The sequence below is a fragment of the Pagrus major genome, chromosome 22 (assembly GCF_040436345.1).
Source record: "Pagrus major chromosome 22, Pma_NU_1.0".
NCBI lineage: Eukaryota > Metazoa > Chordata > Actinopteri > Spariformes > Sparidae > Pagrus > Pagrus major.
The window spans coordinates 28,972,035-28,985,905 of record NC_133236.1 but is presented as its reverse complement, the minus strand read 5'-3'; the positions used below and the strand labels follow the sequence as shown (position 1 = coordinate 28,985,905).

Genomic DNA, 13,871 nt, shown 5'->3' with positions numbered 1-13,871 from the left:
CAAATAAAAGTGCACTTATTGTTTAAAATGAAATGTTGTAGAGCTGCAGATGTTTGGACCACAAAGCTTCTTCTGCAGATGTAATAAAACATGTTGTGAGAAACACCATCGTGATTTCACCAGTTGTTCAATGACAATGAAAACTGTGATGTCAAATTAATCATCCATAATAATCACGAGTTATATCAAAATAATCTCAATATCACTTTTTGACCGTGTCGTGCAGCCCCACCTAGAGGTCACTGGAGTCACCCCATCCGACTGTTATTTGAAGTTTAGTTTAAAGGGTTAATCCACCAATTTAGTGCTGCATTTCCATACAGAGACATAAAAAACAGGACTGATGCAGCTTTTTTTTCCCTTTTTACCACAGTAATCAGTATGAACAAATACAAATGAAACCAAGTATTCAGAAAAAATATAATTACATGTTATTCTTCACTTCTTCATTCATATTTATATTTTCCTTTAGAAGACTTATTTTACTAAATGTTCACAAACTCTACATTATGGCCGTTTTCACACGAGGACCATCATTCCTACATTAACTGATTAATTGAAATCTTTATTTTGAACATGGACATTTATTTATTTTTAATCCATAAACAAATAAACCAACAAAAGAAAAGCGCGCGTGTTCGAAAAGGAAGAAGTGTGAACTTATCCTCTCCATTAACCTTTAATAATTCAGCATAGGCTTCCATATTTGATCATAACTTATGAATACATAAATAAATATATAATATATATACATATACTTTATAAACATATAAATATATCTAATTTATTTCTGTATTTTAGTTTATATATTGATTTCTTTTGTCTTCTTTAAATTAGACAATCGTAAACAGTAAGGGTGAAACTATACATTGATCCTGATCGATATATCGATTCAGTGATTAACGATCTAATAATAGCATCCATGCAAAGTGAAGATAAGCCTTTATTTTGAAATTCCCACGTCTGTGTCAGTTTCCTCCAGGCTCAGCTCCTTAATAAACAGCTTTGTTTTTATTAAAGACAACAGATAGTTTCCATTTAAATGTCTGGACCCACTGATAAAATAATATATAAGTAATAAAACTGTCAAATCATATTTAAGTTGCTTTTTGTGAGTTGATATAAATGTAACTGATTGTGTTAAATGGACATATGATTGTCCAAAGAATCGATATGATATCGTATCGTGATGACACTTGTGATTTAACCCTTGTGTATTTAAGAAATGTGCATATTCTTAGCTGCTGCTACTTTCTTGTATGGCTCTGTATAATTCAAAGGCAGCTGACAAATATATAATTAATGTTAAAAGGGCCACAAGCTGCAGCTCCACCCTCCACCTCCAGGCTGCTGTTTGTTTGTTTGTTTGTTTGTTTGTTTGTTTGTCTATCAGTGTTTTGTAACTGTAATTAAACCCCCCCTTCATACAACACATGTACTACAGGAGTGTTTTTCCTGATAAACCCATGCTGGGTCGGTCCCGGGCCGGTTCCGTGCAGGCCCGGCCCGGTATAAAGGCTGACAGATGGCCGGGCCGCGGTGCTCTCTGGGTAATGACGGTGGAGGACGTCACCCTCCTCCCCCACTCCGCCGCTCAGTGCAGCTCCTTTTGCCGGTGAAAGATTGGTCGGACAGCGCGGCTGCCATTTGGCGCAGATTTTCAGCTACATCCGCTCACAAAAGCGCGTCCAGTTATTTATTTATCGTCCTGCTTGTGAATTATTTTTTTTTTTATACATTTAACCGCCACAATGAGCTCAATTAACGTGAAGAAGCTGAAAGTGAACGAGCTGAAAGACGAGCTGAAGAAGCGCAGTCTGTCGGACAAGGGGCTGAAGGCCGAGCTGATGGACCGCCTGCAGGCCGCCCTGGACGAGGAGGACCTCGCCTCCCCGCTGGACCCACAAGCCGCGGGGAGCGACCAGGCCGCCGACCAGGAGGGTATGGGCGAGGAAGAGGAGGGCGATGACGGCCCGATAGAAGAAAGCATGGAGGCCAACGAAGACGAGGAGGAGGAGGAAGAAGAGGAGGAAGAAGAAGTAGAAGAAGAGGAGCCGGAAAATGGAGGCGATGCTGCTGGCGTTGCCGAGGACGAGGAGATGGGTGAGGGGGAAGAGGAAGGGGACGAGGACGACGAGATGGACCCGATGCTCAAGGGAGACGTGGACGACATGGAGAAGATCGAGGCGGAGGACGGTGAGCCCGGGGACCAGGCTACAGAGGGTGAGTCGGCTCAATTAGCTGTGAAATACGTGACTGGCTGGATGGTCTGTGGCTGGGTGTCGGTGTTTAGCGCTAATGTTGCCGCGGGAGGAGACACATCTGAATACAACACGGCGTCCATGTTGAGCTACATACCGTGACCTCACTCGACTAGCAACTGAAACAGCTAGCCGGGCAGCTAAGTTAGCGTTAGCATCGGTCACCACCTTGGTTAGCTACTCGATTTTCTATCGACAGTCCGGTCCGCAAAGGTTAATTTAGCCTTATTATGTCATAATATAATGTTGTTAGATGTAGTCAGCGTTAGGAAGTGATAAACACGCTCTTAATTAGGCGCAGTCCGGCGTTTCTTTTTGCTTGGTTAGCGTGTTAGCTTGCCAGCTAACCTCATTTTCTTTGTCTGTGGTGCAGTGCTAACTAGCCGATCAGCCGGTTAGCTAGTTCAGCGGCTCCCATATTGACGTTAGCCGCGGCTGGGGGGCGGCGGGGCGGCGGGGCGGAGGGAGGCGGCCCGCTCGGATTATCACGGTTTAACCTGCGTAAAAATGGCGTAACGTGAAATGTTTGAAATGTTAAAGTTGAGACAAACGGACATTATTGCAGTAATTATAGGGTGTTTTCCTTCCGCTCATATCCTACTCGCGTTAATTACTCTTACCGGCATTTCCAGAATTAAACTTGAGTATCTTTAATAATCAGTCCGGATGTAATTGACTGCTTCGGGGTTGGGAACTCCTGAACCAGCTTAACCCAAAGCCGTGCTGCAGCCGGGTCAGAGCCTGAGCTGCTGGTCCAACACGTGGTTAGTTTGTGGTTTGAATAGAAAGTGTCGTCTTGTTGGAAATGAATTTGGGAATAAATGGGTTAAATAAATAGCCACCGAGGTGAAGTGGGGTAAGATGTGGGGGAGGGGGGTCAGCCGAGGCCTAAGTAGCTTCTCCATCTCCTTGCATGATGCATTTGTCCCTGAATACAACAGACTTGTATCTAAACCCACTGATAACAGTGTATTCTCAGGCCAGCAGGGTTAATGTCCCTTTACTTTGCAGAGACTTGTTGTTCCAGCCCCAGCACACACTGTCCACGATGTTCATTTGGACCAGCTTATATTGTAATTTTACTATCTGGTCATTAGGGTTGTTGCAATTCATGAAGTATATGATTGTGTTGTTTTTAAGTGTTATCATGAGGTGTTACCTCTTAGCTACCTTTTTTTTTTTTTTTAACATTGATGATTATGGTCGACAGAATGTAACTAATGAACGGGCTTTGTGGGCCAGAACCCCACTGCCAGTCCGACCTCTCTCTCACATTAAAAAGGAGCACCTCATTCTATATCTTTGTTCTATTTTCAAAGGGGATGCGGACAAAGACACGAATGCTGATCAGAAGAATAAGAAGGGTGTTAAGAGACGCCGGGAGGAACATGGAAGGGGCTACTTTGAATTTATTGAAGAGAACAAATACAGCTGGTAAGGATGGGACAGAGCAAAAATGGCCTTCAGCATCCCTGAAGCGCCATCCATAGCTTTGTTGAACTGTATTGGCTTTAAGTGCCAATGCACTTATTACTAGCAGGAGGAAAACCCTCATTTTCAAGTATTATACTATTTATTAATGACCTTACTTTCACACACATGTTTTGAGGGTCATCCCTGACTACTTTTTTAAAGAGCCTTACCATTTACCTCTTTACAGTGCCCACTCACAGTTGTGTCTTTTTAAATGGACTGCATTCTGTAGCAGAAGTGCAACTATCAAGTCTCTATGAATTTTCACATCTGTTCCTCATGCCACTTATTGTTTTTGGAAAGCCCATTGTGTCCTCAAGGTGAAACAGGCTGCTAAAAGGGAACAAACCCCAGAGGAAAAGTAGCAGATGTGCACTTCTGAATGGAGGGAGGGTGGGGAAGCATAGCTGAGAGGCGTGGGAGGAGGGGTCCACTGCTGCAGGGTAGCAGGAGTCCCACAGTGTTTGGAGCGTCCACGGAGGAGCTCGCTATTGACCGTCCATCGTTTTGCCTCGCAATGGTCTTTTTTCTTTTTTTTCTTTTCCTTTTTTGTTTTGTTTGGTTGTATGATGTCCAAATGCTATTTCTGTCTCATGTATCACGTCTCGTGTGTGTATGTTAATCATGATGTGAGTGTGGGAACGTGTGCGTTTGCAGGTGACATCATGCATGGTGTGTGTGGGTTTTTGAGTGTACGTGTGTGCATACCTGTACCTACTTCTTGGTCAGTGTTTTGTTTTCATTGCGCTGTTGACACACTGTAAGGATCAACCGGCAGGAAGTGGAATCTTTTTTCTTTTTTTTTAAATCGGATTTAAAAAAACAAATTGGGGAAATTATTAAACATCAAGGTGCCAGAATTAGTTGTTTTTTTTCCTCCTATAAGCTGACAATCAAGTGTTTTTTTCCCAAAGTGGCCATTTCAAATTATTACCACCATATTTGCCCCCAAAAAATTCTGGAGCCTTTATCGACCCCCACGTGAAACCAGTGGCCCCTGGGCATCCACAGGCCCATACAGCAGCAGCCGCTGTGTGGCCCGCTGGTTGACTGCATTGACTAAATCCTCCAATTCAGACCTTATGTTCTCAAGTGCCCCCGTAAATCTGCCCGTAGCAACCATTCATACAAACCTCGAGGCTGTTTGAGGACAAACGCGATGACGGATGTCTTTTGGATAAGTTAGAAATACTGCAGATGATGAGAATGGGACGATGAACCCCAAATCTGTTTCTTCCTACTAATTAATTACTCTACTGGATCATTGCTTCAGCCTGAACAGTGCTTAAGCATCATTGAAATGTTAAACCTCTTAACAACATTCTGTGTAGTTTCTTAAGCTTCCCACTGAGAGATTTAGGTATCTGATCTCAAGCTACAGAGTTGGTAAGTTGCTGTAGCTCTCAGTACACTTTGATTGCTCATTTCAAGCAGCTAAGCATGGTGACACAGAACAGTGAGCTAGTCTTGACCTTTTCCATTCAGCGTTCCACACATGGGAAGTTAAAAATATAACTGCACCCGCCATCGCTTTGACTGACCCCCACAGCAGTCCTGGAGATCGTAAACACTGATCTCTCAGGGGTGTGGTCTGCTTTGATTTGATCACGTTCACCAGTGGATAGCCTTGCATGTTGAGGCTAGCGGAGGAGCTTTCTTTCTGTGTATCTCTCACGTTTTTAGATTTCGCTGGATACTGCAAGGTAAGTGATGTCTGCCAAGGCTCACAATAACACCAAAAAAACAAAAAAAAAACTTTTGGAGGCTCGTTTTACCCAATTTACTCTCAATTTTGTATCGGTGCCCCTAGTCTGTGTTTCCACTTCTCTCCCCAAATATTTTTCAGCAAGTGGTACCCAAGACATCTGTATGTTCCATTCAGTTGCATTGACGTGAATATTCAGAATGACCGGTTGGTGTCTCTTTGCAGGGCCTCATTTAAGTCTCCTGTGCCACCCCTGGAGGAAGAAGATGAGGAGTTTGATGACACAAAGGTCTGCCTGGATGCCTGTAAGTGCAAATTACTACATTAAAGATTTGTCGTGTCATTAAAAGATCCAACGTTATTCTGCAAAGAAGACTTTGACAGTTAACTAGAACATCAACCAGACTATATTTATCAGAGTCCTTTTAGATAGATACACAAATTGATGAATGTGCTTTTCTCTCCTTCTTGCTCTAGATAACTGCGACCTGCACTTTAAGGTGTCACGGGACCGATACAGTGCCTCATCTCTCACAATGGAGAGTTTTGCTTACCTGTGGTCTGGAGGCAAGGGCACCTATGGTGTGAACAAGGGCAAAGCCTGCTTTGAGATGAAGGTACGGTAACGATGCTGAAGTGTTAACCTTTTCTCACCATACAGAACCGTTCTGTCATTCCTGAGTGTTTATAGCCTCACGTATGACTGTAAACCAGGTGCAACATGGCAACATTAAGACACATTGGATAATGTCATTCATGTGTTTTGCTTCATGTCAACAGATCACAGAGAAAATTCCTGTGAAGCACATTTCCAGCAAAAACATGGAGATCCACGACGTGCAGGTCGGCTGGTCCCTGTCTACTGGCACCCTGCTCCTGGGTCAGTGTCTTTATATCCACCTCAGCTCTACGGTCTTCACTATTTTATACTGTTGGCTGTGTCATTCAGTATTATTGGAATCAAGCGTTAACGGCAGCTGTAACTTTCCATTTACCCTTGGCAGCGCTCGTTTCACTTGTTGCCAAAATAATTTCTACTTGACCGCAGCACACATGCGGTGTACAGAAACAGAGCATTCTAGTTTATTTATTGTCTATAATGGCTTAAACATGATTGGATATCATTCATATTGTGATACACAAAATGGTGACCTGGCCAGTGCAGCCATTTGCTTATGAGTCGTCATGTGGAAAACATGTAGGGCTCAAAATACTGCAGTGTTTTAGATAAACTTAACAGTGCATTAAACTAATTGGATTTAATATGTAAGAAATTCGTCCTTGTATTAAATGTTTGGGTGTGTCTTTGCCTGAAGGTCTGCCAAGTAAGAGGACACTAGAAACTGAGCCTGCTGTGAATCCTCTGTCTCGAGAGGTCCCTCTAGTGGTTGATGAGCAGCATGACATGTTAATGTAAAATGGCTCCGGCTGCATCATAGTAATGGTGGCTGGCTTGTTGCCAACAGACGAGTCACACACTGACAACATTCCTTGACTGAGATGTGACGTGTTCATTCAGCAATATTCTGTCTGCTGCTTCTCACAAAATGTTTTCTGTCATTAATGTTTAGGTGAGGAGGAGCATTCGTATGGATACTCTGGGAAAGGCAAGAAGACCACCAACTGTGTGACGGAGGACTTTGGAGAAACCTACGAGGAGAATGATGTCGTCTGCTGCCTTATTGTAAGACATGAATGCTACTTGTGTTTGATCAGTTAATTAAAGTAGATGAACGCCAAGCAATATTAGAATTAAAGTGTCAGATATGTACAGGATTATTCTCTGTAGAATAAGTTGACTACATATAATTAATGTGTCAGAAACGCAAGAAACAACTTTGCATCTTGCTTTCTTTGTTTAGGACTTTGAGGGAGACGAGGTGGTGTTGTCCTTCGCCAAGAACGGCGGAGAGCCAGCCATCGCTTTCCAGTTTAGCAAGGACACCCTGAATGGCCAGGCCCTGTTCCCCCACATCATCTGCCACAACTGTGCTGTGGAGTTCAACTTTGGCCAGATGGAGACGCCGTACTTCCCTCAGCCCCAGGGATACACCTTCCTCCAGCAGATCCCTGTGGATGACCGAGTCCGGGGGCTCAAGGGGCCACAGACCAAGGCCGACTGCGAGGTAAGCATATTCTTTTCATTGTTCTTTATTGATGTTCATAACTGTAATATTCAGGAGTTTTCGAATGTTTAAAGTCCATGTTGGAGGAATTTGACCTAATTCATTCTTTTCCTTTCATGTTGTGTAGATCATCGTGATGGTCGGCCTGCCAGGCTCAGGGAAGACTACATGGGTGAAGAACCATGTCCAGGAGAACCCTGGGAAATACTACATCCTAGGCAGTGACACCATCGTAGACAAGATGATGGTCAGTACAGATAAACACACTTACTGCTAACTGTGTGTCTTTCTATCTGTTTCCTACTATTCAAGTTTTTTTCAATCATTTATTTCTATCATGTAATACAGATCAACAGTCTGAAACGCCAGTCGAAGGACATTACAAAACTGACCGCCATTTCCCAGCGAGCACCACTTTTCTTGGGAAAGTTTATCGAGATTGCTGCGCGCAAGAAGAGGAACTACATCCTGGACCATGTAAGTGACTGGTACTGACTCCAATCACAGCAGTCCCAAATTAAACTGCTTTGATTTGATTGCCGCGTTTTACCTTTTTAAGTTGTGGAAGAATTGTGTTTTTTATCTTTAAAAAAATGTCATATCACAGCATTTTGGACCATTATTATTTCTGTATGTGGACAAGCAAAAGCAGATAATTGATAAACAACAACCAAAAAATCAATGATGACACTTGGTAAAGAAATTGACTGGGGACTAACTACAACCTTTTGATGCTCTCCATATTGATTTAACATTAATGTGGCTCAGGTGGTGCCCAAAATGGTCTGTGCCTGAAAACCCTGGACAAATATTATAAGCCACAGCATAATTGAGCCTCTTTCTCCTCTCCTCCAGACTAACCTGTCTGCGCCAGGCCAGAAGAGGAAGATGTGCTTGTTTGCAGGCTTCCAGCGCAAGGCGGTGGTGGTCTGCCCCTCTGACGAGGACTACAAGCAGAGAGTCCAGCAGAAGGTTGAGAGTGATGGCAAAGAAGTGCCTGAGCACGCTGTCCTCAAAATGAAAGGTAAAAAAAGAAGCTTGGGGCCATGAAGTACACTTAGTGGTTAAAACCTTTACTGGGTCACTCTTTTTGTTGACGTCAGTGTTTTTGAATCACGTTTTTTTCCCCCTGCTTCCATTTCAGGCTTCTACTCTCTGCCTGAGGAGGGAGAGAGCTTCAGTGAGGTCATCTATGCTGAGATGCAGAAGGACGAGGCTGCCAAGCTGCTGGAACAGTACAAAGAGGAGAGCAAGACCGCACTGCCCGCTGAGAAGAAACCCAACCAGGGAAGCACTACACCAAAAAGAGGCGGTGGCCTGCGTGGTGGCGGCCGGGGAGGCAAGAACCAGTTTGGCCGTGGTGGTGGACCCGGACAGAGAGGTGGCGGCCGCGGAGGCTTCCAGAACAGAGGCAACTTCAGAGGAGGTATGATTGACATTGTGGGATGTACTCAACACCAGAAAGTACAGAAATACTCTGCTTTCGTAAACGTATAGCCTTTTAAATCACATTCATCCTAATTTAAATGTTTTCTGATCTTCCTGCAGCTCCTGGTCCTCGCGGTGGCTTCAACCGCCCACCTCGTGGCTTCCTGCCTCCCCCACCCTTCAGAGGAGCCTTCCATAGCCGTGGAAACTATAACCGCGGTGGCGGTCCCATTCCCAGCCTGGGCGGATCCCCCAGGGGCGGCCCAATGAGGGGGGGTAACATGGGGCCCAGGGGTGGACACATGAACAGAGGCGGGCCGATGCACAGAGGAAACATGAGCAGAGGAGGTGGCGGCAACATGAACCGTGGTGGAAACAGGGGCCATCCTGGTGGACAGGTGGGTTTGATCATGACACCTGTACATCCTGGTACCCAGTGTTTGTAAACGCTGTGAAAGATGCATCATCAACACTTTGCCTTTTTTTCTGTCTCCAGTATCATCAGAGAGGTGGTAACCGTGGCAACTTCGGCAACAAGAATGGAAACTTTGGTAACAACAGGAACAGCGGCAGCTATGGTGGCAACAGGAACGGCATGGACAAGGCCCAGGCCTTCAACCAGAGTTGGCAGCAAGGGGTCAGTATTCCTGCACAGTACACCAGACTACACACACACTGTCAGTGTTAAGGACACTACTGATTTAAGTTTAAAGCCCAAATTGTACTTGCACATGTGACTAGAACGACACAGATCCACTTAATATTTCCTACATTAGCACTTGGCAAATGGAATCTAGCTGTAAAGGGAAACGGGCCTGTAGGTTATCAAAGAACAAAGAGTTGTGTTGCTGTCATAAGACAAAGTATGATGTACTTTTAATATTCAGATGAAAACTGTGCCATACTTGTACGTATAACCTAGTACTATTAACTTTACATCCACTTTTAATCTAGACTACATCAGTACAAAGGCTTTGTGACTTGTATTTCCTTTTTAGTTTTGTCTTAACTCTGCTAAAGTTAAAGAAGCACCCGTACAGTGACTTTCTAAAAATCAGTGCTTTCTACTACCTATCGAGGAACAGTCTTGATAAATGAATGCACACACAGTATATGCATGTATACATTTTGGAAGACATTCGAGTGAAAGCACAAAGTAAACGTTGGGTCTCTTGTGTGTCCTGTCCAGTTCTGGAACCAGAAGCCGTGGAGCCAGCAGTATCAGCCTGGATATTACTAAGACACTTGTTCTAACGGACTGGTGGCCGACACGGAGACCCACCGCTAGCCACGGAACATCCCTCCACCCCGCTTTTTGATTTCTTTTCCTAGAGCCCACTTTTAATAATCTAAAAACCCACCAACTGACGACTAGAGCGATATGGAGCGACAACATTCCACGTCAGAGAGGAGACCAGCCCTGAGTGTAATTGAAGCTTTATATCTATATACATGTACAACGTGGGTTCAGTCTCATTCAATCATCTGCTTATTTCTTTTGTTGTATATTTCATTCTTTTTTTTTTTTCTTTCTTTTTTACCACTTTTAAATGACGTGCTTTTAAAAAAAAAAAATCTAATGTTTGTAAAATCAGGAACCAGAAACATTTTGCCAGCCCGGCAGATGTTTGGAAAGATTTTTTTTTTTTTTTTTTCAGGGTTGTGTATTTTATCTGTGCTGTGATTTTTGTTCTGCTTTTTTATTACAAATTGTAAATATTTTTTTGCGTAGTTTGTATGCGAAGTTTAAGAAACAGTAATGATTGAAAGGAACCTTGGCTTATTAGCGAGAAGCATGGTAGGTGATTATATTGTTAGACTGTACATGTCGATATAGTCCACTGTCAAACAGTTAAACTGAAGCTACGAATGAACTCCAGCAAGTTTTTGTCTTTTGTTCCCAGTATCAAATCTGTAACCTAAACTCCATAGACCTACAATAAACAACTTGTTGGCTTTTTTACATTCTTCCTGGCTTATGACTTTTGATTCAGTTCAAAGGTGTGTAAAAGACCTTTGAATGGGCCAAGTCCTAGTTTGCTACTTCAAACACCGAGGACATCAGCCCCACTACGAGCCCCAGTTTACACCTCATTAGTGAAGTTTTCCCTTCGAGCGTCCTGTCTGATTCGTCGTTCCCAACCCTTTTAGCTATTCTAATGTACATTTTGCTTGAGAAAGTATTTTAGCCAAGCCATTTTGAGGATATAAGTAAGCCATTTTTAGTACTACATTATGCCTTTTTTTTTTAATTAAGTCTTTTAATTTATTTTTAAAATTAGGGCACTGACAACTACGCTTGATTCTCAGGAGGAAGTGTGGTTCCTAGATTGTCTTTTTAAACGGTTCCTTATAGTGCAGAAGACTTCTGAAAAAACAGCACTGGTCAGTCTAATAACTAAACCCGCAACCATAACAGAATCTTTATTTTATTTTATATTGATGCCATTATTTCAATTTAGAAACAAATTTCTGGTGATTCTAGTTGAGCACAAACGTGACTGAGAGCAGGCAGGGTTTACTCCTTCTCACCAGCAAACCTACAAGGGCTACACAGGATCACAACACAACTTCTAGTAACGCCACCGACAGTTCGTGAAGACCTCAGACTGATGGGTGGGGGAAAAGGAGAGTTGCTTTGTGGAAGCTTTCCAGAGCTCATGATGGTGACTGTGTGGCCCAGCAATAACGGCAGCTCCTCATCCAACTGCTCATGATGTGTCCCGCCACATTGTGCTGGTAGAGGACGCCCAGCTTGTGTTTTCGACAGTAGAACATCAGCCGAACTGGAAACTAAAAACCATTACCAAACCAGTAGATCAGACAAAATGTGGTCGTGTGTGTGTCCATTGCATTTCTTTTTCTTTTTTTTTTTACCTGCCCATGTTGATATTTAATAAACATGTAAATACTTCGCCACTATTTCAACCATGCACGAATGTTCATGAATTAATTGACTTGGAGTAATAACTGTATTGTGATTAAGAAAGTGTTAGTTTGCCCGAGTACTGCTGTGTGATGACTTGTCGACTATATTTAAATGTCTGGAGAGTTTGTGCCCTCCTGTTTTATTGTACTGGATACATAAATCTAGCAGAATGCAAGCTTTGAGTTTACAGTATAACCTATAAGAACAACAGACACTCTATTTTTATCGCTTTATGTTGCAGGTTGTATATCAGGTCTTTTATGATTAAACCAACAATGCAAAAGCTTTGAGACTTTTTGAGATTTGTTGTCTTTTCTATCTGACAGTTTTTGATATTTGTGTTAAAAAAATATTTGGGATTGTATTTTCTTTTTTAATTTGTCTCAGCTCTATTAAAGTTCAAGAAGCTGGTACACAGTGACTCTGTGGTTTGTATGAAAAGGCTTCCCTCAGAGGTTTTCAGGTTTTATTGTCTTTGGGATCTAAATTCATTACGTGTAATTACAAAACACGTTTTTGCAAGCATTTAATAGATGCACCTTTATCCTTACAGCCAGGGCCAGTCATAAGGGTGGGGTCTGCGGCCCAGCTGCATGGGGGAGCCACTGAAGCATGGCATGACGTGATGGCAGCAAACAACCACGTGACCTGAAAAAATACCTTATCTAAACGACAAGCTAATGTTACGAGGACCAGCATGCACATAAATCATAATGTCAAGAGAAGAAAGAGAGTTGGCAAGAGCTTCAGACGCAAATTACAATGTAAAGACCAACCTTTGCTGGTCCCGGCCAGGCTGAAGAGGAAAATGATAGACAGGAGGCTAAAATGACTAACCAAGAGGTAGCAAGCTTTTGTGAAGTCCTTGATCACTCACAGCGTTGCTCTCACACCCGCATGTTCAACCAAGAACCTGCAAATAACAGTAGACTCAATATATATAAATCAATTTATACCACAGATACAGGGGAATTTATACTACAGGTAGTTGAAACTCCCCGGCTACACAAGTGATCTCCAGCTAACTGATCGTGTGACATCTGAAGCCAGTTGGCTGCACATTAATGATTTAGGCTTTTTAAAGGAGTGAATATGCAAACACACAGTTTTGTATCCATTCATTGATTTCTATCACTCTGTAATGTTTTCACATTGATTTAAATGATAAAAAAGGCACATTAACTCTACTTTAACATTGTAAAACAATTAAATATACGGCGTATGCTTGTAAAGAGTCGCAGAGTATGTACGACATACTCTCTAACGCACCACCTTTGTTTTCTATCCACCATGCCTCCTGGTGTCGCTGGAGGTGCATGTTGGGAATCCACTTCCCTCCCAGACAGACAGCCGCTTGTCTTTGGCAGGGCACCATGTGTACCTCCATCAGCAGCATATTAGTGAATGACAAGACCCCCCACTCAGACAGCAAACAGTGCATTAGGTATTGGCCCTGATTAGCAACGTTTGGCCCGGTCTAAGTCTGATGTAAACACACGAAGGGCCCAATCTGGCTTAATGTGAATGGAGCTCATGTTTTCTCTGTATGTGGCCGTGTAGCTCCTTCCCACTGTAAATAAAGCATTACAAGTAAGTTTGACCGTCATTGTCAACGACAGGGTCGCCTCAGCGTGACAAATGTTACAAGTCATTAGGCAAATGATTTGCTCTGCTCCACAATTTCCTATAAGTGTAAATGCGGAGGTGAAGGAGGAGGAGGCAGCTGTATGTGACTGCATGTGAATGTGATCATGAATGTGAATGGGGCCAGACAGCCACGCTCGACAGCAGGGAAGAGGAAGAGCCCGAGCCGTTAAGTGAAACAAAATATTTTATTTTCCAAACATAGACTCATTCATATTATGTACAGCTTGAGAATTTAACACGTCAGACAGAATTTGAACGATCGCTGCGGATTCGACGCAGCTCACACAAATTCGAAAATAAAA

General features: G+C 43.0%; 1 protein-coding gene across 1 annotated transcript; it reads left to right on the top strand.

Annotated features, from left to right (window-relative positions):
- Positions 1-1,584: 1,584 nt before the first annotated feature.
- hnrnpub (heterogeneous nuclear ribonucleoprotein Ub) lies at positions 1,585-10,956 on the top strand. Its single transcript, XM_073492557.1, has 14 exons — positions 1,585-2,223; positions 3,581-3,695; positions 5,665-5,744; positions 5,917-6,056; positions 6,220-6,319; positions 7,011-7,123; positions 7,302-7,565; positions 7,693-7,812; positions 7,914-8,042; positions 8,421-8,589; positions 8,710-8,991; positions 9,114-9,391; positions 9,490-9,630; positions 10,183-10,956. Exons 1-14 carry the CDS (start codon positions 1,752-1,754, stop codon positions 10,231-10,233), a joined length of 2,454 nt encoding a protein of 817 aa, XP_073348658.1. The 5' UTR covers positions 1,585-1,751; the 3' UTR covers positions 10,234-10,956.
- Positions 10,957-13,871: the final 2,915 nt, after the last annotated feature.

Excerpts from the sequence above, each read along its gene's own strand:
- hnrnpub (XM_073492557.1), top strand. The coding sequence starts at position 1,752 with ATGAGCTCAATTAACGTGAAGAAGCTGAAAGTGAACGAGCTGAAAGAC. Across the intron at positions 2,224-3,580 it reads CGGGGACCAGGCTACAGAGG|GGGATGCGGACAAAGACACG; the intron begins GTGAGTCGGCTC and ends CTATTTTCAAAG. Across the intron at positions 7,813-7,913 it reads CCATCGTAGACAAGATGATG|ATCAACAGTCTGAAACGCCA; the intron begins GTCAGTACAGAT and ends CATGTAATACAG.